The 26,644-nt window shown below is 34.3% G+C and overlaps 4 protein-coding genes across 7 annotated transcripts in view; 3 read left to right on the plus strand and 1 right to left on the minus strand.

Annotated features, from left to right (window-relative positions):
- Positions 1 to 26,644, minus strand: part of LOC122714982 (flotillin-2) — a 98,022-nt gene that overhangs the window by 17,172 nt on the left and 54,206 nt on the right. The gene's annotated exons all lie outside the window — the stretch shown is intronic.
- Positions 5,314 to 13,203, plus strand: LOC122714921 (glucose dehydrogenase [FAD, quinone]-like). 2 transcript variants are annotated; one of them, XM_043936720.1, is made up of 6 exons: positions 5,314 to 5,358; positions 8,443 to 8,528; positions 9,849 to 10,048; positions 10,208 to 10,422; positions 10,893 to 12,072; positions 12,137 to 13,203. In XM_043936720.1, the coding sequence occupies exons 2-6, from the start codon at positions 8,463 to 8,465 to the stop codon at positions 12,405 to 12,407; spliced, it is 1,932 nt and encodes a 643-aa protein (XP_043792655.1). In that variant the 5' UTR covers positions 5,314 to 5,358; positions 8,443 to 8,462; the 3' UTR covers positions 12,408 to 13,203. The 2 variants fall into 2 exon arrangements, with proteins under 2 accessions (XP_043792655.1, XP_043792646.1); XM_043936711.1 differs by lacking the exon at positions 5,314 to 5,358 and adding an exon at positions 6,230 to 6,509 and having other exon boundaries at positions 8,444 to 8,528.
- LOC122714945 (glucose dehydrogenase [FAD, quinone]-like) lies at positions 14,814 to 18,427 on the plus strand. Its single transcript, XM_043936756.1, has 2 exons — positions 14,814 to 15,491; positions 16,366 to 18,427. The coding sequence occupies exons 1-2, from the start codon at positions 15,156 to 15,158 to the stop codon at positions 17,932 to 17,934; spliced, it is 1,905 nt and encodes a 634-aa protein (XP_043792691.1). The 5' UTR covers positions 14,814 to 15,155; the 3' UTR covers positions 17,935 to 18,427.
- Positions 22,182 to 26,621, plus strand: LOC122714913 (glucose dehydrogenase [FAD, quinone]-like). The gene is made up of 5 exons (XM_043936697.1): positions 22,182 to 22,578; positions 22,711 to 23,072; positions 24,346 to 24,510; positions 24,663 to 24,815; positions 25,102 to 26,621. The coding sequence occupies exons 1-5, from the start codon at positions 22,182 to 22,184 to the stop codon at positions 26,392 to 26,394; spliced, it is 2,370 nt and encodes a 789-aa protein (XP_043792632.1). The 3' UTR covers positions 26,395 to 26,621.

Here is a 26,644-nt window from a genome sequence, read left to right on the forward strand (position 1 = left end):
ACTACTTCGACGACCCGCACGATCTCGACGTTTTGGTAATAAAACGCAATTGACAACTGAACGATTGAATAAATAATGTGGAATCAGTGTCTTGATCCGATTTCAATCACATCTCGCTTTTGTTGATTAAATCTCTTAGAAACTCGAGTCTGGATAGATTAACAGGTATAGGATATTCAATTACTTTCTATAATATCGTCAAACTTTTAACGAACCGCAGGCGGAGGGGGCAAAGTTCATCTACGACATGAGCAAAACGGCAACGATGAAACGACTGAGAGCCCGGCCAAATCCCAACAAACTTTCCGAATGTTCCTCGTTCGAGTATCCGTCGGTCGATTATTGGCGTTGCTACGCCAGATACTACACGATGACCATTTACCACCCGTGCGGGACGTGCAAAATGGGGCCGGCTAGTGACAAAATGGCGGTGGTCGACCCAAGGCTGAGGGTGCACGGTGTCGAGGGGCTGCGAGTGATCGACGCCTCCATCATGCCCACGATCATTTCCGGAAATACCAACGCGCCGACGATCATGATCGCGGAGAAGGCTGCCGACATGATTAAGGAGGATTGGGGAGTTGAAAAAATTCCCTAGGATATTTCGAAGAAGGAATCGATCAACCTTGATCGAAAATTTTTGAAATTTCATTGCGAACAGAGGAGCAAATTTTGTGATTCTGATCGTCAATGATATCACGATTGTTCAGGGATTTGATGAATCGAAATTCCCTAGGATATTTCGAAGCAGGAATCGATCAACCTTGATCGAAAATTTTTGAAATTTCATTGCGAACAGAGGAGCAAATTTTGTGATTCTGATCGTCAATGATATCACGATTGTTCAGGGATTTGATAAATCGAAATTCCCTAGGATATTTCGAAGAAGGAATCGATCAACCTTGATCGAAAATTTTTGAAATTTCATTGCGAGTAGAGGGGCAAATTTTTTGATTCTATCGTCAATAATATCACGATTGTCCAGGGATTTGATAAATCGAAATTCCCTAGGATATTTCGAAGAAGGAATTGATCGAAAACTTTTGAAATTTCATTATGAACAGAGGAGCAAATTTTGTGATTCTATCGTCAATGATATTATGATTGTTAAGAGACTTGATAAATCGAAATTCCCTAGGATCTTTCGAAAGAGTGACAATTTTGGATTTGATTGTTGGCGAAAAATTTTAAGATTGATCGTCGTATAAAATCGAGGAATTTATTAGCATAAGTTTAAAGAATAATATTAATATTGTAAATAATGATGATAATTCTAATTATTAACGTTATCGTTTATTAATTAAATAAAAAATTCGTTTCCAATTGAAAACAAAATCGTTTTGCACCTGTATCATTGTTCTTCCGATAATAGTTACATATTACATATTACACATACAGATGGTTAGTGAAAGGAAAGAAAGTAGGAAGAAAGGAACGAAATCACCGATTTTTTTTTTTTTTAAATAATATATATACATATATATAGTTCATTTACATACACGTGTATTTCTCGACTAAATTTATTAACAACCATCGAGCACGTTTAACTGACTTGCAACTATTTTACTTCCTATTCATTTGTTTCACGATCAGAATTTCATTATAATATCATTATACCAGTTTTAATAATTAGTCGATTGGCAAGATAAATTAAATTCTTACATCAATCACCGACAATTCAAATGATAATTCCCATGATAATGCATTATTCTATTTCTTGAACTTTTTGCAGGTTATAATTAACGCGAAAAAAAAAAAAAGAAGAGGAAGAAAAAGAAGAAAAAGAAGACATCGAAAAAGATAGACAATTTTTCTCTTCTTCTTTGAAATGAAAAAAAAAAAAAAATGTAAATGGTAATTGCGTAAAAAGAAAAAGGAGTAGAGTCCTGATCTGTTGCAATTTTTCGAGCCTCCACGATTTTTAGGTATTCCTTCATGCGAGAAAGCGAGATGGAAGATAAGCCTTTGTTAACCGCTAATAGGGAATTTGCTTAAAATAAAATAATGGAACCATGAAAAATTAGGAAATAAATCGAGAGAGATGAATCACATCAAATTCGAAATCGTAACACATTTCTTATTCGAAATGAAAGAAGATGATCATATCGTCAATGATACGTTGAGGAATTTGATAAATCGAAATTCCCTAGGACACGATTTCGAAGAAGGAATTGATCAACGAAAGTTTTTGAAATTTTATTGTGAATATATTTAATCACATTTCGAAAAATTTGCACAAGCTTTAGTGAATTTTTTTGAAAAAAAAAAATTGAAGGAAATTAAAATCCATAATATACAATATCGATGGGTAATTTTTTAATTAAAATTATCTTCGTTTAATTAAAATTTCAGAGAGACGATATTGATAATAATAGAACGTAACGAGAGAATGCAACTATTGCAACGATTATTTCAACAAGCAAGGAGAAATTGTACGAAATTCAATAAAAGATTATTCATATAATAAAAGATATCCCTATTCCAATTAATCTAAAGGATAATATATATACTCTCGTCTTATCCATTATCTCAATATAAATTTTAATCCATTTATAATTTTATAAATTTCCCCTTAAAATGAATTTCGATCAGATACGAATCAAACCAAAAAAAAAAAAAAAAAAAAAAAAAAAAAAAAAAAAAGAAACGAGGCAACAAAATCAGCAAATTCTCTCCGTTCACAGTGGCTAGAAATAAAATTCACTTCACCTAGTTCCGATTCTTCCACCTGTTGAAACCTCCATAACCATTATGGTCCCTACTACATTACGTTTCACAAGCGCAACGGATTCAACTTTCCTCCGTGTGCTCCGTGAAAACAATTTTCCAACGGTGAGCCCGTTCAATTAAGGTCCCACTTTCGACAGAACAGAATCGGGCGAGAGTGAAACCTCTCGATTCAGTGATTCGAGTGTTCGATTCCGAACGAGGAAGTTTTGCGAGTTGTTCTCTTTCTTCATACTCGATTTCAAATTTTTCGATTAGTAATTTTTAGCCACGATTCAGTTCGTTGCTCTTCCGTTTCGGCGCGAATTTTGAAATCTCGAAATATCGGTGTCTCGATGTAACCACGACAGCTGATTGAATCTTATTTCAACGGGACAGGATATACGTGTATATACATTTCTTTTTTTATTATCACGGAAATCGAAATTCGGATTATGTTTGGATTAATAATAATTTGAAAAGTGAACGTGTATATTCTAATATATCATTACGTTCTTTTGTATTTTATTTAATAATCATTTTCGAACGATGTGACGTATGCCTCCCTCGATCCTTTCTCAAACCTGCAATTAATTTATAAATTCGATCGAATTTATAAATTATATTATTATACTTTTTCTCCACTCTTTTGTTTTATTAAATCTCGAACCATAATTAACACTCTGACGCGAAGAATTAGAATATTGAAAATAGCGTAAAGTGGTGGATCAAGAGATCTTGAAGATAAAACGAATTCTTTTTCAAAATCCCAACCATAGAAGAGGATAATAATTTCTGGAAGCAAAAGTTTGGAAAAGTTTATAACCAGAGGAGATATTTGAGAAGATAGATTTTTTTATTCGCATTCTCTGGATGCACGGAACTCGCTGCCACAGAAAATAATCCGAAACGTATCGGGCGGATTGGAAAGGCGGAAGTGAAAACATGTGATCGGTGGAAAAATTGAAACAAGGGGGTGATCGAGGAGAGGATTAAGAAAAAATGAGGGGGATCGGGGCACGGTGAAACTGGGGGAACTCGGTAAGAATTTCGAATAATTAAATAATGGATAAAAATTTATTTGATCGTTTCAAAGAATATCTCTTTAAAAAATATTTCTGCTTTCTGGATTATTGGAAAATTCGAGTAAAAAAAAAAAAAAAAAGATTAATTTTAAAGATTGGATTTGTGAAGTGGCATTTAAATTTTTTCCTTCTATTTTATTAATAACTTTATTCAGCTCGAGATAACGATAAAGGTACTCGAACAGGTAATCGTTTAATGAATTGGCAATATTCTATCAATTGTACGATACACAATTAACAATATCTCGTGGAATATATTACACGTCGTAATAAATATCATTTTTACGTTTGTTTTATTTACGCACAAATTCAATCATCCGTTAATTATATATCTCGAAACGAAAAAAGAATCGCCCTTATTTCGAATGAAATTGTCTCGCTTTCTCTTCCAGCGTTCGAAGCGAAAAAAAAAAAAAATATTTTTCCGCAAAAAATCCGCAATGAAATTCCGATTTATCGGAAATTCTGATTTATCGATCGAGCCAAGAATAAAATAATTTATCGCGCGTGGAGGAAGGAAAAGAAAAATTCTTCGATCTCGGATTTTCCCTTAGATAATAATTCTTATTAATATCTCAATTCTTATTATTAATATCTCAATCGTCACAGGAGTATATATATATATATTCACAACGATAAGATTCATAAAACTTAATAAAACTTTCTCTATTGATAAATCGTAAAAATAAATAATACGTGCAAGGATTCTCGTATTGATAAGAAAAAAAAAAAGAAAAAAAAAGAAAGAAAGAAAGAAAGAAAGAAAGAAAAAAGAAGCAGAAACAGATATAGAATGTTCAGAATGAATCGTAGATTTTTAATCAAGAGATATACAAGGATACGTGTGAAAATGTACAGTTTATCTCCCACGATTAAATAGCATATGGCATATGGCGTACACGTGGAGCACGTGTGCGAAGGAAAAAAAGTTGAACGTAAGAAAAATACTTGTAATACTTGTCTTAAAATAATAAAAAAAACGGGAGGAAAAGATTTAAATAAACGAAACGTGTTCTCTCCATTTTGAACGAGGTTTTTTTTTTTAATTTTAAATTTTTTTTAATCTTCGATAAAGTGGAATATTTTAACAATAATAGTAATAATAATAATAATAATAATAAAAAGAAATTATTATTTTATATTTGAAATCCGAGATCTATGAACTTTTTAGTTGAACGTGAAAAAAAATTTTTTTTGAAGAAACAAACGATTGAACAACGGAGAGGAGAAATGATAAAGAGAGAAGGTGATGTACGTACATTTGACTGTAAAACCATTTACTTATCTATACGATCTTGCACGACGTTTGACACGTAATTGATATCATCGATTTCTACACAAGTGGTCCCTTTAATCTCTAATTGTTTTGTAACGATTCGAAAAAAAAAAAAAAAAAAAAAAAAAAAAAAAAAAAAAAAAAAAAAAAAGGAAAAAAAATCGATATCATTATCAAATTTTTATCAACCAATTCATGAAACCGCATATAAACGACGGGAGAAATAAAACTTCAGTTTCGTTTCTTCGGGAATATAGAGAAGTGAAACTTTTTTTCTAATTTTCTTTCAAGGTAAGATTTCGTCCAAGGTTATTATTATCGAAACAAGATTGTTAATTATAAATTTTTTTTTTTTTAAAGAAGAAAAAACTTATCAAGAATACACTTTATCAAGTTTATACTTTTCCCCTCGCTCGTATTTTCTTCTATCATTTTCTTCGCGAATTTCGCGAACAAGAATAAGAATAAGAATAAGAAACGAACATATTCGACCGAATCATCGAAAAGTTAATATTTTCGAAAGGATACAAACACGTGACTCATTCGAGCTCTTCGAAAGAAAGGCCCCACCAACTGCGCATAATATAACGGCGTTTCGTCCTCTTTCGCCTTTTCAACCAGAAAACCAGATCCTCAAAGCGTGCTAAATCGAACGCGAATATAATTCCCCTAATTCTTCTTCCATCTAACTCAATAACCCCAACAATATCTCCTCGCCAATCTCCAAAATTTATTTATTACATGTGTCATATAATTGATTTCAAAAAAATTTTTAATCCCCTCCCCTCCTCCAAATCGAAGAGAAACGTTCTCTTATCTTCGATCGAATTAATCTCGAGCATCCTCCCACGCCTTTGTGTGTCCACTGACCTCAGGGACAACAGATAAATCCGCCCACGACTCGCCGCTCGCTTTTTCACTCTCTTTTCCTTTCGTTTTTCAAAAAACGGGGATTCCCCTCCAATTTTCATCGAAAGATCGAAACGTGGAATAAAAAAAACAATCCCTCCTCCTCTGAAATTCTTCTTTGTGTGTTCTCCATGACGTCAACTCCTTCTTTCTCCGGAAGAGAGCGAGCCTCCCTTCCCGGGCCGGGTTCGAGGAGGCCAAGAGCTCGTTAATTAGCGGCCGTCTAGTGCGGCCGTGGACGCGGCTCCCGCCGCAACGCGTGGAAAAATCGTGTGGATGGATGGATGGATGGATGGATGGATGAATGGATCGAGCTTTCACGTGGCGCAGCCTCGACTCATCTCGGGCGAGTCCCCCTTTGTGCGACCATCGAAATGAGGATCATCCATAGTGGAGCGCCACTCGCCGGCCACACTGTGTGTTGTGGCTTGCCCAAATGTCTTTCGATACTCTCTGCATCCACGACCAGCCACTTAACAGGCCGCGCCACCTCCTCTCTCTCTCTCGATCGAGCACGACTCTTCTTCTTCAGGTTGGTTGTTAAAAAAACGAATTTGTCGTTTCGGATTTCGTTAAAAATTTTTCTCTTCTCGTTTGTATTTTTTTTTTTTGTGCTTCTCTTTTAGGGAGAAGAGATTAGAATAACGAGTCATTCGGATTGTTAAAAATTTTTTTCTTCTCGTTTATATTTTTTTTACTTCTCTTTTAGGGAGAAAAGATTAGAATAACGAATCATTCGGATTGTTAAAAATTTTTTTCTTCTCGTTTTCGTATTTTTTTTGTGCTTCTCTTTTAGGGAGAAGAGATTAGAATCATTCGGATTGTTAAAAATTTTTTCTTTTCATTTGTATTTTTTTTGTGCTTCTCTTTTAGGGAGAATCATTGTTAAAAATTGTTTTCTTTTCGTTTGTATTTTTTTTGTGCTTCTCTTTTAGGAAGAAGAGATTATAATAACGAATTATTCGAATTGTTAAAAATTTTTTTCTTCTCATTTGTATTTTTTTTGTGCTTCTCTTTTAGGAAGAAGAGATTAGAATAACGAATCATTCGAATTGTTAAAAATTTTCTTCTTTGTATCTTTTTTGTGCTTTTCTTTTAGGGAGAAGGAATTAAATATTCGAGATTAGAATAACGAATCATTCGAGTTTTTTGATCGATAGAGAGTAGTAGATTTTTTGGGAGTTTTATTTTCGAGAGAATTTGAAATTTTTTCTTTTTTTTTATAGGAAATTGTCAAATTTTTTTAGATTGATCTGAAATTTTAGTGGGTCAATAATTTACAATTTTTTGTTTTGATTCTCTTCGGGAGAAAGAAGTTATTTGGATTTAGTTTTTTAATTCTACGAGATAGCTTTGGTTTTTTCTTTCTTTTTTTGGACGATTATTGAATTTATGTAACTAATAGATAGAAATATATTTGTAATAATAAATAAAACGATGACGTGCACGTGGATTTAATTTTAATTCGAAGATTGAATGAGATTGTTGAACATCGTAGTGAAAGGAAAACTGAATGGATATATATATATATATATATAAAATTATGAGTTTGTATCGATAGAATAAATCAAAAGGAATATTTTCTTCAAAACGACGATTCTCTTAAAAAACAAATTTTTTCATTAATTTTCCAATTCTGATATAACGTAATACGTAATTAAAAAAGAAAAAAAAAAAATATTTCGTATCATGGAAATTAAAAATAAAAACGCGTGATTTCCTTCCAATCATTACGAATCCTACAATACAATTATAAGTGTCGAGATTAAAAAATTAAATTTTCGAATTATAAAAGTTAAATACATAATTATTCGATTAACAATTTGAGAAGGAATGAACAAATTGTGGGAAACGATCATTTTGTTCGAAACAATCATCCGAGAAACGTTAAACGAAATAAAAAAAAAAAAAAAAAAAAAATTCACTTTCAAATCCCATATATCATTCCTCTCTTACAAAAGCAAATTCCCCGCACTTTCGAAAGTCTGTTTCCAACGATTTTGCACGATCCAAGACAGGGTTAATTGCTCTCTTCAAGACTGACAAGACTTTCACGCATAAAGCATCACGAATTGTAGAGCGCAAAACCAACTCTGTGATTCATCTAAACGCGTGTTATCTATTATCAAGGAAGGACTGTAATCTAATTTATTCAAAAAATAGGTGCAACGTCGCTTGACAATATTTATATGTGTGTATACAATATCATTGAATGTCGTCGAAAGAACAAAATTTTTCTAAAAATTTTCTATATCATCGATTTAAAATTTCGAGATTTCACAAATTGCGAGTTATCGTTTGGAAAATTAGGAAAAACTTTTGGCTTTAAACGCGTTGCGACTATGTTTGCATTTATTATAGTTGATCGCGCAATCCAAGTTTTCGAATTACATCGAATCCTAACTTTCATTAAAAAAAGAAAAAAGAAAATTTTATTTGCTTAATCGATCTGGTATATGTTCGCAAGTGATCCTTAATCGAGCAAAATGAGATTCTACATCCTGCTCTCGTTCCTGGTGCGATTGGCGTTCACGTTTCGACTACCGTTTCAGGTAAATAAAATCGATCGATCGATCGAGATGTTTATTATCCATGCGGAAAAAATTCCAATTTGTTGATGGCGATAAATTACGTAAAATAAATTGCGTAAAAATTGCCACGCTCCAATGATAGGAGTTTCCGTTTGATGTGTGTTGAATTGTTCGAAATTTTCTTTGAGAAAAAATTGGTAAAATTGGTAAAAAATGGTACTAATTTTTCTCTTTTTTTTTTTTAACGAATATGTATTATTTATTCACATTGATTTTAATTTCATTTCCTTTCGTTTGAATTTTTTTTTAATTTTTTCAGATTTCTTTAAGAAAAAATTGGTAAAATTGGTAAAAAATGGTACTGCTTGTAATTTTCCCTTTTGACGAATATGTTATAATAATGTTATAAGAAACTTATTTATTCACATTGATTTTAATTTCTTTTCAATTTTTTTTTTAATTTTTTCAGATTTCTTTGAGAAAAAATTGGTAAAGTTGGTAAAAAATGGTATTGTTTATAATTTTTCCCTTTTTCTTTTAACGAATATGTATTATTTATTCACATTGATTTTCATTTCTTTTCGTTTGAATTTTTTTTTAATTTTTTCAGATTTCTTTAAGAAAAAAATTGGCAAAATTGGTAAAAAATGGTACTGCTTATAATTTTTTCCTTTTTCTTTTAATGAATATGTATTATTTCTTCACATTGATTTTAATTTCATTCCTTTTAATTTGAATTCTTTTTTAATTTTTTCAGATTTTTTTAAGAAAAAATTGGTAAAACTGGTAAAAAAATGATAGTGCTTGTAATTTTTTCCCCCCTTTTTTTTTTTTAAAGAATATGTAACATTCGTGTGAGAAACTTTTATTTATTCACACCAATTTGATTTTAATTAACCCATTTAAGTTTATGTTAATTAGTTTAACAATCGTATATATTATATCGTAACAATTAAATTTCATTCGTTTTAACTTCATTAAAATGATTATTATCCAGAGATTAAAGTTGATTACAATTTGAAGCAGGAATTTATATACACATTTATATAATTATTTTTTCTTTAAAGAAATAAATTAATCTTTGAACTTGCATCATCGTGTTGTTGTAATTCAGATAGAATGAGTTTAATTCTCAATCGTTACGAAAAAAATAACTCACGAGATAATAAACTAAGAGGCAGCCTATTATTTGGTATCCCAACGTAACGTGAACTCAATAACAAATTCATTTCTTCGTCCAATCTTCTCCAACTCTAATTTTATATTCCAAAACTAATACAAAATTAAATGTCAAAACGTTCACACAAGAAATAATTTATTATATTATATCTCGTTAAACAGTTTCACATCAGCCAGTTGGACAACAACAACAACGGAACATCATGTTGCTCGTGCAACTCCTTCAAAGACACGTCGTACATGGCATCAACGTGCGGAGTGAAGACATCTTTTATGAGCTTGGTCGAGAAAGTTATCGCCTCTACTTGCGATATCGCTAATCCTTGCAACAGGCTTGGCAGCGAGGAGGTGCCCAACGAATGGTAAAAATTTTTTTTTTCTCCCCCCCCCCCCTTCTATATAAATCTCACTCTCATTAAATAAATTTATTTCCAAATTATTTTTTCCATCAAATTAATATAAGACACACATATATGTAATTTAAATTCTAATTAATTCTCCGATGCATCGCGAGAACATAGGTTCGATTTTATCGTGGTTGGAGCAGGGGTGGCCGGGCCCGTAATTGCCAGGAGATTAAGCGACAATCCATGGTGGAACGTTGTGCTGATCGAAGCCGGGCCGGAAGAGCCCTCGATGACTTCGATTCCTGGACTCGCCGTTCACGCGGTCAACTCGACGTTGGATTGGAGATTCAAAACCGAGCCCACCGAACCCCACCCCACGGCCTGTTTAGGTGAAATAATTGCATTAGAAAAATAGATCGTTGACAACGAGCGTGACTCGAATTAATTATTCGACCAGACGAGCGATCCTCGTTAGAGATAATTTATTGCTCGAAACGTAATAATAATTGTAGTGGATGGTCGAGATTATACGAAAAAGTAAAACAGTTGAAAATTTTGAATAAAGTTACTTCAAGCAATTGCTTAATTAATACGCTTAAATTTTATTCGTAGCTATTATATATACAGTCGATTCTCACATTACAATTATTTGCGATAAATTATTAACTCTTCGATTCTATGTCAAACAGCCATTCTCTTACATATCATATAATTTACTTCTAGCTGTGATGGGCAAAATTTAACAGTTAAACTTACGAATAAACGCAACGATAATAGCTACTCGAATAAAATCAATTATTTATTCAATAGCTATTCGATATAAATTTTATAAATAAATCTTTACTCGTTTCTCAATTAGAACACGACGGAGTGTGCTCGTGGCCACGTGGAAAAATGATGTCAGGCACGGCTGGCATGTACGGCATGATGTACAGTAGGGGACATCCAGAAGTGTACAACAGTTGGGCGCGTGGTGGCGCCACCGGTTGGTCGTACGACGAGGTGACGCACTATTTCGAGCGTGCCGAGGACCCGATCAATCAATCGATATTATCCGACAAGCCGAGAACGGTACCCGTCCCCGGCCCCATGAAAATCCAATTCTATCCCGACAAACCGGCGTTCGCCGACGAGATTCTGAAAGCTGCGTCCGAGCTCGGTTACAGAACGTCGAATTTGAAGGAGTTCACGCAAACGGGTTTCATGATCGCCCCGATGACGACCGACAACGGTGTACGAGGGACGGCGACGAGGAATTACCTTAGGCCGGTCCACGGTAGGCAGAACCTGAGAGTGTTGATAAACGCCCACGTGACCAAGGTGCTGATGGACTGGCAGGGGAAGGCGTACGGCGTGGAACTGGTGGACAAAGACGGGTACAAGAGAATCGTGAAGGCGAACAAGGAGGTGATCCTGACGGGGGGGACGATCGGGTCGGCTCACATCCTGTTGAATTCTGGGATAGGGCCCAAGGATCAATTGACCAAATTGGGCATGCACGTGGTCAAGGATCTGCCCGTGGGGAAGAACCTTCACAACCACGTGTCGATCGCCGTCCAATTCAGCATCAAGGACACGGCTTACGAGGCGATGACTATGAACAGCGTGAACGAGTATCTGGAGACCAGGACCGGGCCCATGACGAGCACCGGATTGACCCAGGTCACGGCCTTCTTCGAGAGCAGTTACGCGGTCACGGGTATCCCCGATATCCAGGTGTTCTTCGACGGATTCGCGCCCAGGTGTCCGAGGACGGGACTCGAGTTCGAGTGTTTGAACGGGGCGCTTGGCCTGTGCCCGGAAAGGAGACAGATCGTAGTCAGGCCCACGGCACTCACGGCGGCAAGCAAAGGCTACTTGAAACTACGCTCGAGCGACCCGTTGGACCCGCCTCTCATGTATCCTAATTATTTCGTCGACACGAAGGACTTGAAGGTGTTGGTCGAGGGTATCAAGAAGTCCATACAACTCGTCGACACTCAGGCACTCAAGCAATGGGACTTCAAACTCGACACTGTCGTCCATCCACTATGCACGGAGTAAGCGATTAACCTCTCTAATTTCCATCGACACGTTGTAATTTTTTTTTTCCTTTTTTCACAGTTATCACTTCGGCAGCGACGCGTATTGGGAGTGTTACGTGAGAGCGGCGACCGGGCCCGAGAATCACCAATCGGGCACGTGCAAAATGGGGGCGTACGACGATCCAACAGCCGTCGTGGATCCGGAACTTCGCGTGCGCGGCGTATCGAATCTCAGAGTCGCGGACGCGTCCGTGTTTCCTCTCGTGCCAAATGGCAATCCTGTCGCCGCCATCTTGATGGTCGCGGAGAAAGCCGCAGACATGATCACGCACACGTGGTCCAAGATATAACTTTCTAGGGAATTATGATATGCAGTGTAGAGGCGCTGCTGATCATACAAATTTCGCGTTATTTCGAAATTCAAGCAAGGAGAATTAGATTAATGAATTGTGGGTATTTTCTATCTGGTTAACACCACGATGTTTGTTGTAGATTTAAATTTATGTTATCAACGAGGTCTGCAATATTAATTTTGGAATAAAATTCTAAATTTTAAGTACGTTTGTAAAACGAAGATTTATCTTATCTACGGATAAAATTGTTCCTAATAGTTTTTCGAATGCCAAATGAATTTTGTAATATATTCGTTTGTAATTCCATATTTCTTTTAATCCAATTATTTCGAGATACATTGGCACGAAGAAAAGAAGAGATAGATATTATAGGGACAGATAGAGAGTGATATCAAAAAAATATTTAGAGTTGTATATATTTTTTTTTTCGATATTTTCTCAACTTCGATCATTCTATTTTCAAAATTTTAGGAATTTTCTTTAGGTGATTCATGAACGAGCGTTTGATAAAAAGCAAAACGTTTCTTTAGACTTTGAATTATTCAGAGTAAGAATGACATCTTGGCCTATATTATCATATAATTGTTAGAACGTGTTTCTCTGAATTTTTAAACTTTATGATCTCGAAGAAAGATAAACTTTCGTTAGCATATGAATTGCTCTCGATCGTTTGAAACAGAATTTTTTTTTAAATTTACTTCGTGATAAACAACGTTCGATATATAACTCCATCGACGAATTGGAGGAGTCGTCGCATTGTTTTAATAAAAATTGTTTCTTCAAACACGATAAATCATTCCTAATTATTTTTATTTCCGCACATATTGCACTTGTTGAGCCTGTTATCATCGTTCAATCTGCCATTTCATAACGAATATATTTTTTTTCTCCCTTCGATATCAGAAATATTTGTTATCTTTGTGATTGAAGTGAATGAAGTTTAGTGTTTTATCATACATTTTCACAAATCACGGAAAGGATTAAAATAAAATCTCATTGATGACGATGATGAAACGTTTCTATTTATAATATTTATATCTGTAAAGCTGTTCAACGTTTTCTTTTTTTTTTTTTCTTTAAATACTTTACACATATCTTTTTATATTATTTTAATGATAATTTTATTGCATCCAGTCAAAGAGAATAGATTTATAAAGGTAAACACGTACGAGATATCCAATTGCACGTCTAGGAAGTAAATATGGATTCAATAAAATATTAAAAATACGCGTTAATATATGATACGATCTTTTCACATCTTGCGGTTTTTTCCGTCTACAAATATAATGTAATTAAATATAATGTAATTAAATATTATTTCTCACTTTTACGAGGAGAAATCCGGTCAATGTAAATAATATCAGATATTGAATAATATTAATCCATATAGCATTACATTAGTCTATACGTTAAATTTATCTCTTTTAACAATTCTCCATTTCTTTTTTTTTTTTTTTTTTACACAAATTGATAATTATTCGTAATCGACAACTCAAGGTATCTTTCATTATCATGGATACCTTGAATATACATTAGAGAAAATAAAATAAATAAATAAATTACGAAGAATTTTTCTCCTTTCTTCCTTAGTATATATTTATTTTTCAAAAAGTATTTTTTTTTTCTTCGAATAGTTTTTAAATTAAATTTAAATTTCCACGAGTCATTCGATCGATAAACGAGTTTTATCGATAAGATTTATTAGGCAAGATTATAATATACAATAGATGAATTAATTATTTATCCTTTATTAACGATTATATTATTTTCCACGACAAATAAAAAATTAAAAAACCTTTCAATTGTTTTTTCTCGAACGCACTATATTTGGAATACGATAATTTTTCGTAATTTTTCTGTAGAAAAGAATGCATCCATGAAAGAGAGAAGTTGTACGTATATATATAGTATATATAAAATAGTGATACATTATTGTATTCAAATGTAAACTGAACTTTATCAGCAAAAGAATTGGAAAGCAAAGTTCTTATTCGAGGTAAGGAAATTGCAACGTACTCAAGGAATACTTGTATCTAAGCATGTGAGTGAAACGTATCAATTTTTTTTACAAGTATTTATCAAATTTGTTATTATAACGTGATAGAAAAAAAAACGTATAGAACTTTTGGAATTTTATTTAATATAAATTTTCGTCGATCGATTTTAATTTTTCGTATTTATAAATAAAATTAAATATATATACATATACATTGAAAAAAATCATTCAGATTTCTCTATGGAGAAAAATAATAAAAATAGGTCAACCGCGCCATCCAACGTGAGAAACTAAAACTACTGACTTTCAAATATTATGACAACGCATGAATAATCAGCTCGCCAGTCTATATAAATCTGTGGAGCTTGTGGAACATGGGGAAATAAATGTATTTAATTGAATTTCATTTTCAATTACGTTTTTAATCAATGAACAAGTAGTTTATATTTCTCGTTCTGTTACATATTTGGCTGATAAAATAATCTTGTTTCGAAAGAACTAATAATAATAAATAAAATTTAAAAATTAAATTTTTCATATTTATTCAAATTTAAATAATAAAATAAGAACACAGTGAAGAAACTTCGTATATCTCGAAGAATAATATAAATATCGATCGAGATATTTAAAATCAATTTCTTCGAAATTATCAAATTTCGATGAGATGTAAAAATATAAAAGTGTAATTTTATTGTATTAAATTTTTACTTCGTGCAAAGAAATCGGTCAACAAATTCAGAAGAAGGAACATGGACTCGTGTATGGCGCCAGGGATGACATCGTCCCCCCATCAAGCCTCCATTTTCACTCTGTTGCTGCAAACCATAATGGCCTCCTATTACGACTTAAACAATCCACGCCAATACCCCATCGATCGTACGGAAGAGATTTTAAATTCGAACAAGGAATTCGATTTCGTGATAGTCGGGGGTGGAACGGCAGGATCCGTTTTGGCGCACAGATTGACGGAAGTGAAGGATTGGGACGTGCTGTTGGTCGAAAGGGGAGAGGACCCTTTACCCGAAACCGAAGTACCCGCTCTTGCTTTCAGCGCCATTAACACATCCCAGGATTATCGTTACACGGTAATATATTATTAAACATATATTAATATATAATACATTTATAAAGAATTGTTCGTCAGATCGCTTAAAATTTCTTAAATTACTTTTTTTTTTGATCTCTAACATAAAATTCTCGATCAAACTTTTTTTATTCCTATTATTGAATAAAAAAAATTATAATAATATTAATTTACTTCAAATTTCCAAAAAAACCGAGTACCAAGAGATCCGATTGTAATTCAAATTGTAACTTCGTTCGACGCCTCGATGATAAAATTCTTATTCGTATTATTGAATAAAAAAAAAAAAATTATAATAATATTAATTTATTTCAAATTTCTAAAAGGAACAAGAGATCCGATTGTAATTTAAATTATAAATTCATTCGATGCCTCGATGATAAAATTAAAATCGATGATAAAATTAAAATCGATGTCTCGATGATAAAATTAAAATCGATCGAATATTATTATTGAATAAAAAAAAAAATTATAATAATATTAATTTATTTCAAATTTCTAAAAAAACCGATTGTAATTTAAATTATAAATTCATTCGATGCCTCGATGATAAAATTCTCGATCGAATATTATTATTGAATAAAAAAAAATTATAATAATATTAATTTATTTCAAATTTCTAAAAAAACCAATTGTAATTTAAATTATAAATTCATTCGACGCCTCGATGATAAAATTCTTATTCGTATTATTTGAATAAAAAAAAAATTATAATAATAATTATTATAATAATATTAATTATTATAATAATAAATAATAATAATAAATTATAATAATAAATTAATATAAATTAATAATAATAAATTAATAATAAATAATAAATTAAAAAAAATATAATAAATTATAATATTAATTTATTTCAAATTTCTAAAAAGACCGAGTACCAAGAGGGTGCCTGTATGAGTATCAAGGACAAACGATGCAAATGGTCGAAGGGTAAGGCCCTGGGTGGAAGCTCGGTGATCAACGCCATGTTGCACGTGTTCGGGAACAAGATGGACTACGACAGTTGGGCGAGCGAGGGGAACGAGGGATGGAATTACGAGCAAGTTCTCCCATACTTTCGAAAATCGTTGAGCTGTTCGCCGGACCACGTGGCCCGATTCGGTGCCGATTACTGCGGCACGGACGGACCGATGAGGATCAGGAATTATAATTACACGGCAACGGATATACAGAACGTGATACTGGAGGCGGCGCGCGAGTTGGGATACGAGATCCTGGAACCGTTGAACGGGGACCGTTTCGTGGGATTCGGCAGGGCCATGGGCACCCTCGACGACGGGCGGCGTCTGAACGCCGCCAAAGCTTTCCTCTCCCCCGTCAAGCACAGGAAGAATCTGTACGTGATGAAGTCGAGCCGAGTGGACAGGGTGCTGTTCGAGGAGGATGGACGGGCGAGCGGAGTGAGAATCACGTTGAAGAACGATCGTAGGATCGACGTGAGGGCGGCCAAGGAAGTGATCCTGTCGGCGGGGAGCGTGGCCAGTCCCCAGATACTGATGCTCTCGGGGATCGGGCCCAAGGAACACTTGGAGGAGATGGGGATACCGCCTGTCCACGATCTACCCGTCGGGACTAATCTTCAGGATCACGCCATATGGCTGGGCACGTATCTCTTGTTCGTCAACGAATCCGTCACCTCACCCCCGCCCGTGGACGCGATCTACGACTCGGCCTACCAATACTTGATCCACAAAACCGGCCTGTTGAGCGATCTACCGATCGATCTCCTAGGCTTCGTCAACGTGACCGATCCTTCGTCCAAGTATCCGGACGTTCAATTCATCGTAGCGCCGGTTTATCGTTTCGACAGGAACATATTAACCACCGTGATGAACAGCTTCGATATGATGGACGACCTGGTTACGGACATGTCACGCGTGATCACGAAGACGAGCCTGGTCATAGTTTGCCCTATACTGTTGAAACCGAGGAGCAGAGGAGCGGTGAGATTGCGCAGCATCGATCCCGCCGATCCCGTCAAGATTTACGCGAATTACTTCGCCGAGAAGGGCGATCTGGAGACGTTGTTGAAATCCGTGGACGTGGTCAAGGCGCTGTTGAACACCGAGACCCTGAAGAAGCACGGCATGCGGTTGCACCACCTCGATATTCCCGGATGTCGGCACACGGAGCCCGATAGCGAGGAGTATTGGGAATGCAGCATCAGGCACGTGTCCGCCTCCCTGTTCCACGCGTGTGGAACGGCCAGGATGGGGCCGGCCGACGACTCGAGAACCGTCGTCGACTCGAGATTGAAGGTGCACGGAGTCAAGGGTTTACGAGTGATCGACGCGTCGATCATGCCGAGTATCATTAGCGGGAATACCAATGCACCGACCATGATGATTGCCGAGAAGGGGGCGGATATGATTAAGGAGGATTGGTTGAAGAATTTGCGAGCGGAGGAAGGTGACGATACGCGGCAGACGTGCGTGTAAAAGATCGTTTTCGGATGTTTAATGTAGTAATCCTCTTCTCTATCTTTGTCCGTGAGAGATGGGCAAAATTGTAACGAAGCTGAGAATAAAATTACTTCAATAATTTGTTCATGTGGATAAGTATAAAAAAGAGGATCGATATATTTTAAATAATAAAATTATTAAAATAATTTTCGAAATTTCTTTTTCAACAAAATAATATTCAACTCTGCGCATGTAACATATACGATAATGTAGACAAGCGAAGAAAGATGGAAATACGCAGCAGTATGCGTATAAAAGATCGTTTTCGGATGTATAGTATAGTGGCAGGCTTGAACGTACTTGTATATTCTTTCTATTGTGCTTTGCCTGCGAGAGATGGACAAAATTATAACGTTCGAAATTGAGAATAAAATTACTTCAATAATTTGTTCATGTGGATAAGTATAAAAGAGAGGATCGATTCGAATATATTTTAAATAATAAAATTATTAAAGTTTCGAAATTTCAATTCTGTTTACTCTTTCAACAAATTAATGCTCAACTCTGCGCATGTAACATATAATGTAGACGAGTGAAGGAAGATGGGAATACGCAGCAGACATGCGTATAAAAGATCGTTTTCGGATGTATAGTATAGTGACAGGCTTGGACGTACTTGTATATTCTCCCTATAGTGCTTTGTCCACGAGAGATGAGCAAAATTGTAACGTTCGAAGTTGAGAATAAAATTATTTCAATAGTTTATTGTTTAGTTAAAGTATCGAATAATTTGTGGATAAGGATTGATTCGAATGACTTTTGAAATTTTAAGTCTGGTTACTTTTTTAATAAATGCCTCGCACAATTGAGTATATAACATATACATATAATATAGACTGCTAGTTCCACTTCACTCTCCTCTACAAGGAGTGGGGAAAAGAGTCTGTAGAGTTGGGCATTATAACCTATTGAAAAACTAGTTAAAAATTTCGAATAAAATTACTTTGAATAATTAAAATAATAACTTTATTCTATAATAAAGAGGTTTTTGATGTCAAATTTTTTTTTGAGAGGAGAATACGTGATTTATTCTTGCTGCTATTCCCTCGCAAGCAAATTCCCTTGCAAGCTTTTACCAAAGTCACGTGACATATCTCTACCTAATCTAACAATTGTAGTAGGGATAACATGAATACATGACGTCAATGTATTTTTCTCTTGAGGAAATTGAGAAGGAATTGAGAAGCAACAGAGGTGGACAAAATTTAATAGTTGAAATTAAGAATAAAGTTATTTAACTTAATTCAAAAATTTTAATTAATTTCTTTAATAGATTAATGGTTAACTCTGGAATTAGGCCAATTTTTGGTGAGAGAGAAGGTAACATGAATTTAATTTTCATTATCAGTATGTGATTTGCCCATTTTTAATTAATTCCATATTTTCTCGTCGTGCTTTGCCTCATATATATACTAATACTCATATGTAGTAATATACAGTTTCATAGTGTGGTGGGGAAGCACAGAAGTGGGGCAGAAAAGACATGCGACTCGTAAGTCGTCCAAGTCTGCAGTGGAGCGTTGATTATTCGAACTGCTGGATCCAAAGTGGTTAGAATTGTTCGGATAATGAAACATCCGTGTACTTACTTATCCAATTGTAACTAGTAGGAGTTACATGTAAAATTACTTTTTAAATACAAAAGTAATACTATTAATTTGAAATGTAAAATTTACGTTAAGTAATTACGTTAAGTAATTATTACGTCAATGCCGATTCGAAGAGAGATACAACTTTGATTCTAATGATTCGAATGATAGACGAGAAAAGAAGAAATAATAAAAAAAAAAATATTATTATTATAAATTCACATTGCATGATGATATCCTTTTGATTTTTGATAATGTGATTAAAAATTAACAATATTTTTTATTATTTTTTTTTATAAATGTTATTCATCCTTGTACAATGTTATGAATTACTTTCTTGAAAAATTGTTTCTTGAAATGCGATAGCAATTCTTGGAATCGTTAACATTCCAATGCATTTTACAGTTGTTCTGTAATTCACTGAACGCATTTACGTTAACGAAAATTCTTATTAAAATGTAATCTATTATTAATTTAAAATTAAAAAAGGAGAATTTGATTTTGATAAAATGCAAAGAAATATTTCTATCGAGAGCGCTATTGATGATAAATAAAATTTTAAGAATAAAAACCAAAATCAAAATATAACGTAAAATATAATCGATAATGCGACACGACAATTAATAATAATGTTTTAATATAATATCATCGAGGAGAATAATTATTTTACGACAAGAGAGATAACAGTTGAGTTTTATAATTCGATTCGATAATAACGTTCGATAAAAAATAACGAGATGAAAAAAAGAGGTTTCGATGTTTTATTACAAGGAAAACCGTGAAATGCGAAAGTGAAACGAAATCGACGATGATATGCAGACTGACTTGCCACGTGAAAAAGTTATTGTAAGAGGCTGTAAAGCCGGCGAATAATACCATGAATAATAGAAAATAAAAAGTATCGAAGTAGAGCGGAAGCAGAGCAAACACGATCAGGTTGATCGCTCTGTAGCTAATAATTTGTAAGATCCTTTCTAATTGTGCTTACAATCTACTGCTATCGATAACACACAGAAATGTGACGAAATAAATAAATAAACGACTTTAAGTAATATTGCTTAAAGTGAGATGTTATTACAAAAGATGTTGTTATATGGAATGCAATATAAGCTAATATAAACTAATATAAGCTAATATTTGTATTGAATATATAATAATGATAATAAAATCTTTGGAACACTTTTTATACTTGATTTAAGAAAAATCTTATTTAAATATACCAAAATATCAAATCTCATTTTACTTAATCCTTTTGTAGAAATATCGAATATCACATTTTAAATTTAAAACTCCTTAATTTCCTAATTCAAGATACTTGATGAAGTATCAATCCTCTTTAAAACGCCGATAAATTTTAAAAATATCGGCAAATAGGAATATAAAAATTTTTACAAATGGATCTGCCTCTCTCGTCATCGAATTCGATTCATTCGATCTTATGAATTTCGTTGTAATTTTAATCGAGGAAAGTGGTTACTCGTTAATAAACGAAAGCGTGCACCTCGAAAGCAAAAAAAGTAGAGACAGGAGGGAAGTGGCAAGAAACCAAGGCACCGAGAGAGGAGCACCACTTTCGTTCAAATCAATCGTCAATGGTCCGCCACCCTTTCAGCACTAAAGAATTCAGTTTTCCATTTTTTAAACAAATAAGTGCCGTTCTGCTTTTTATATATAAAAAAAAAAAAAAAAAAATAAATCCATTGTGCACGATTTTAAATTCAAAAATTAAGAGTGAACAGTGTGAGATTAAACAGTGTAAAATCAAGAAACTCTTTGATCAATCTTTTCTTCTTAATTTTAATTACGAGATAGGAGTTTATTTTCTAGATATTTGACTCGATACGTGAAGTTTATTTATGCAGAAGAATTTATACGTTCGAATACGTTCGATTAAAAATCCAGGTATCTTTAATCGATCGATAATAAAAATGTAATATATATTACGAAAGGAATAATATAAGAATACGTGATCAATCACGTAATAAATTAACGATTACTTAAATTAAGATAGTTAGATGAAGAATTTTTAACGTTAAATGGTTATTAGTCGCTGCAGTTGACAAAAAGAAACGTGGTTAAAGAAACGTCTGTTTAAAGAACGAAAACGTAACCATTGTTCTTCACTTCCACACGTGTGTGTATACGGCGATACAATGAACTCTTTGTCGCTTAAGTGCGACACGACATTCGAAACTCCTTCTTTCTTTTGCCGAACACAATAGGCACAAAAACACACACAAAAACAAAAAGAAATAAAAGGAAAGAAATAAACAGACGAGTCACTCTTATTTCTTCGACTCTCTTTAATTATTTTATTCTACGAAAAACGTATATCCAAAATCTTTCGTTTGTTTTCTTTTAAAAACAATCTTTCGTTCTTTTCGTCAAATTATATATCAAATATCGTTTTCTCATCCAAAACAATTTAGAATTCCATTCTAGGAGAATGATCAATCATCCAATTAAATTCTTTTACTCATTATTAAGAAACTTATTCGTGATTCGTGATCCACCATCATCTTCTCTGGAAAACGATTCCTCCTCGTGCAAACACAATTTAGAAAAAAGAAAAAAAATCGATAATTGCTGAAACTTTGCCCAACAGAGGAAGGGAATCCATCATCCTCGAAAGTTATGTCGTGGGTGCCACCGGACCTAGCAACTCTTTGCCAGCCACATTCCACCGTGTCTACCTGCCAACCGCCGGCCTTCATGTTCCTGGCTCTGGTCGCGCATCTATTTGGCTATTCCCAAGACCCTTTCTACCGTCCACCTCGTGATTTCGACTCGTTTCGCCCGTGGAAATTCGACGAATGCGCGAGACGTTCGTCCAAGGACACGTTACGCGGTCACAAGATGGAGGACGATGGAGGAGGATCGGTGGAGTTGTCGAGAGAGGAGGATGAAAGTGACGAAAGGGAGACGATTAAATCATCGATCGTGAATTTCGGAGAAATTTGTAACTTTTATCCTTCCGAAATCGTCCGTGAATCGTTGACTAAAATTTACGATGCAGTACGATTTGATCAAGGTAAACGTCCCTTTTTTTTATGAATAAAAAAGGAAGAATAGATACGCGAAAGAAAAAATTATTCCGGTTGATTATTTGTTAAATTTCTTTTTTTTTTTGGTAATTTGTCAATATAATTATTAATCGTTGCAGAAAGAATTTATATTCCGAGAATGTTGAACGACATTGCGTCTCCAATGTATTCGTTGGAGAGCGAGGATCAAGTAAATCGTCAAGATGATAGTTCAAAGGCGGTGGAAAGAATTTTCATCGACAATCGAGACGAAAATGTTCAAACGATTTCTTCGTACGAAGCTTGGAGAGGTGGTTTCAGTGATTTTGATCGGTACAAGAATTTTATGTATCCTAAGAAGTTGGTGGATAGTCAGATTGGCGTCAATTTTCCGCAAATTTCCACGAATTTTCCTAGAGAAGAGTACGATTTTATTATCGTTGGAGCTGGGTCGGCTGGATGCGTTCTCGCGAATAGACTGAGCGAAGTAAAACACTGGAAGGTATCTATTCGAGAATAATTTTAACGAAGATTTGTTGTATTTTGTTACTTTAATCAGTAGAAAGGCAAAAGTATTCGATTAAGAGAATTTTTATGTAATAGAATGTACTGTTGGAAAGTATTTTTTGAATTTCATTTCGTATTATTCGTATTTTCCCGCGAAAACGTAGAGAGCGCTTTATTCAATATGGCTGACGAATTCTATTTTCCAATTAGATCTTTTCGAATTATCTATAATTTTGATATTTCTAGTTGTAGGATTAATTATTTCGTATATTTTTATTGTTCAGAAAGTAAAACAATTTTTAATGACATTCTTTTATCTTTTAAATTACAACAATTCAAATATTTTTGATATTTATCGAAACTGAAGTTGATCTCTCAGAAAATGATTGGTGGCTTTTTACTTTTCTAGGAAATAAAGTAATATATATTAGATTTTTAATAAACAGAAAGAAAAAAAAGTTTAGTCAGAACTTTAAACTGCACAGGAAAGAAAGGCTATACTGAATTCCAATGTTAATCGGATAATAATAAGAAGAAAAAAAAAGGAACGAGTTTTTATGAACACATGGAACGCCTTTTACTAAACAGTGCAATGATGATTAATGATTCATGAAACGATTCTGTTCGAAATTGAACGTAGAATAAAATTCTCCTTTATTCTTATCGAAATTAAATAAATTCTTAATAATAATTGATCTGATAATTAAACTTATTTCTTAACTTTAATCTTTAAGAAATTTGTATAATTGTTAAAGTGAAAGATTTTATAAAATCGTCGCGCTTGATGCGTAAAAGTAAAGAAAATTGATAATCCCTTAGTTGAAAAGTCGAACAATGCCGAGGGCTTCTTTGAAAAGGATCATGAAACAGAAGATCGTCGACCATTATATCGTGAAACCTCACTTAGAGGTTTCAATTGATGATTAAACCAGACTGTGAATCGCGTAAGACTATAAAACTATTTATTGGATCGAGTAGTGTCAATGCAATAAAATCAGCCTAGCAAAAAATCATCTATACTTTTAACGAGTTTAAGCAATTTTCATCACAGATTTTTATTAATCTCTTATTAATGACAATAACATAGATATAATTTTTCAAAAAGATTTTATCTTTTCAAAATTAACTTTCACGAGAAAAAAAACTATGAATGATCAATGATCGATTCAACAATTTTAGAACAACATTACAATTAAATATAAATTGAATTAATTAAAAAAAAGAAGTGAAAAGTTAACGAATATTTGATTTTTTATATTCATTTTTAGATATTATTATTGGAGGCTGGCATAGAAGAACCATTGGTGGCCAAAGTTCCTGCTTTTGCCTCTATGTTGCAAGCCAGCAATATCGATTGGATGTATCGTACACAACCAGAGCGACACTCTTGTCGATCAAGAAGAGATAGAAGCTGTGCATGGGCAAGGGGTAAAGTATGTATTACATAATATGAATCTCGAATCTTAATTATCTTACACGTTCAAAATAATATTTTTATTTTCGTAGCAATCGATAATTTTAAAAATTGAATTGTATAATATTATATATTTATTATACTTAAGATATATGTTATAAATTGTCGTAGGTAATGGGTGGATCCAGTACTATCAACTATATGATTTATATACGTGGTAATCCAAAAGACTACAACGAATGGGCAGAGAAAGGGAATTATGGATGGAGTTACGAAGAAGTTTTGCCATATTTTCTCAAGTCAGAGAACAATAAGGATCGAGAGGTAAATTTAACGAAGCTTATATTAACTTCCTTCTTCAACCGAAATTAGACAGAAAATTTATCATTCACATTCACAATAACTATGATCACTATTATAAAAGAATATATCACAGAAAACTAAATAAATCACATCTCCAAAAATCTAATCATATTTTCCAATTCCATTATTCAACAATAAAACAAAATTAATAATTCATTCATATCCTAACGATATATCAAAATTACAAAAGATCGTCCAAAATTTTAATCACGTCGATTTCAATGCACAATATCGATATTTTTCCCAGATCGTAAAAGAAAACCCATACTATCACAACAAAGGCGGTTATCAATCGGTGGAACGATTTCCATACACCGACATCAACGCGAGGATTCTTTTGAACGCGTGGCGGGAACTCGGTCACGTGACCGTGGATGCAAACGCGGGAACACAATTGGGAGTAATGAAATTGCAAATGACTTCCCTCCATGGAAAGCGCGAAAGCGTCAATAGTGCGTATATCAGACCTATCAGACGCAAACGAAAGAATCTCACCATCGAAACACAGGCCCACGTCACTAGATTACTGACAGATCCAATCACGAAACGCGTGACAGGTGTCGATTACACGTGTACATCGACAGGATTGAGTAAATCTGTTCTGGCTAGGAAAGAGGTCGTCCTTTCAGCTGGCACGATTAACTCGCCCAAAATTTTAATGCTATCCGGCATAGGGCCGGCCGATGAATTAAAAAAACATGGAATTCCAGTGATTAGCGACTTACCAGTTGGAAGAAATCTTCAGGATCACGTGACGATGGACGGTTTGGTAATCGCGTTGAACAGTACCTCGACGACGAAAGACAACTGTATGAAGAAAAGTGACATCTGCTATTACGAGAAGACTCAGATGGGGCCACTGTCTGCCACTGGAACACTCGTATGCGGAGCGTTTCTGCAGACTGCGTTCGAACATGAACATGGCTTACCAGATATTCAATACGCCTTCGATGCTAGCAATCAGATGGATTTTTTGAACGATCCAGCGGAATTTGGGGAGACTAGGGTCGAGCCTTTGTCTTATTATGACGCTATCAATATTAGACCTATCTTACTGTCGCCTAGAAGCAGAGGATTCTTATTGTTGAACGATACAGATCCTTTGTGGGGGCCACCATCTATCTATCCTGCATACTTCACTGCCTATCCCGATGTAGACGTGATGGTGGAGGGGATAGAGACTGCTTTGAAGTTGTTCCATACCACGTGGTTTCGGGAGTATGGGTTTCGACTTATCGATACGCCTCTGCCATCTTGCAGACGTTTTATTTTTGGCACGAGGGAATATTGGAAGTGCGTGATGATGGAGTACACGGCGACGATCTATCATCCTGTAGGCACGTGCAAAATGGGTCCAGATTGGGATCCCGAAGCTGTGGTCGATCCTGAGTTGAGGGTTTACGGAGTGGTTGGTTTAAGAGTCGTGGACGCTTCGATCATGCCTAAAATCGTTAGAGGGAACACGAATGCGCCTACCATCATGATCGCGGAAAAGGCTAGCGATATGATCAAGGATGAATGGTTATATGCGTGGAAGTAAAAGTTTGCGATTATATCGAAGACGAGAACTTTGGACAGTAACGATGTAATAAGTAAAAAGTTGGTATCGATCCAACTGATTTTTAATGTGTTTTCGATATGCAGGTAGGCCAATGTAATTCGTTTTTATACGTAGAATATGATGTATAATAATAACTATAGTGAAAGTTTGTAATGTTATTCCTCGAGAATATTGATTTTAGTATATATTATAAAATTTTTACGATCTTACCATAGGATAGGATAAAAGC

This window comes from Apis laboriosa, unplaced genomic scaffold, assembly GCF_014066325.1.
Source record: "Apis laboriosa isolate Shangri-la unplaced genomic scaffold, ASM1406632v1 scaffold112_cov148, whole genome shotgun sequence".
In the NCBI taxonomy this organism is placed as follows: domain Eukaryota; kingdom Metazoa; phylum Arthropoda; class Insecta; order Hymenoptera; family Apidae; genus Apis; species Apis laboriosa.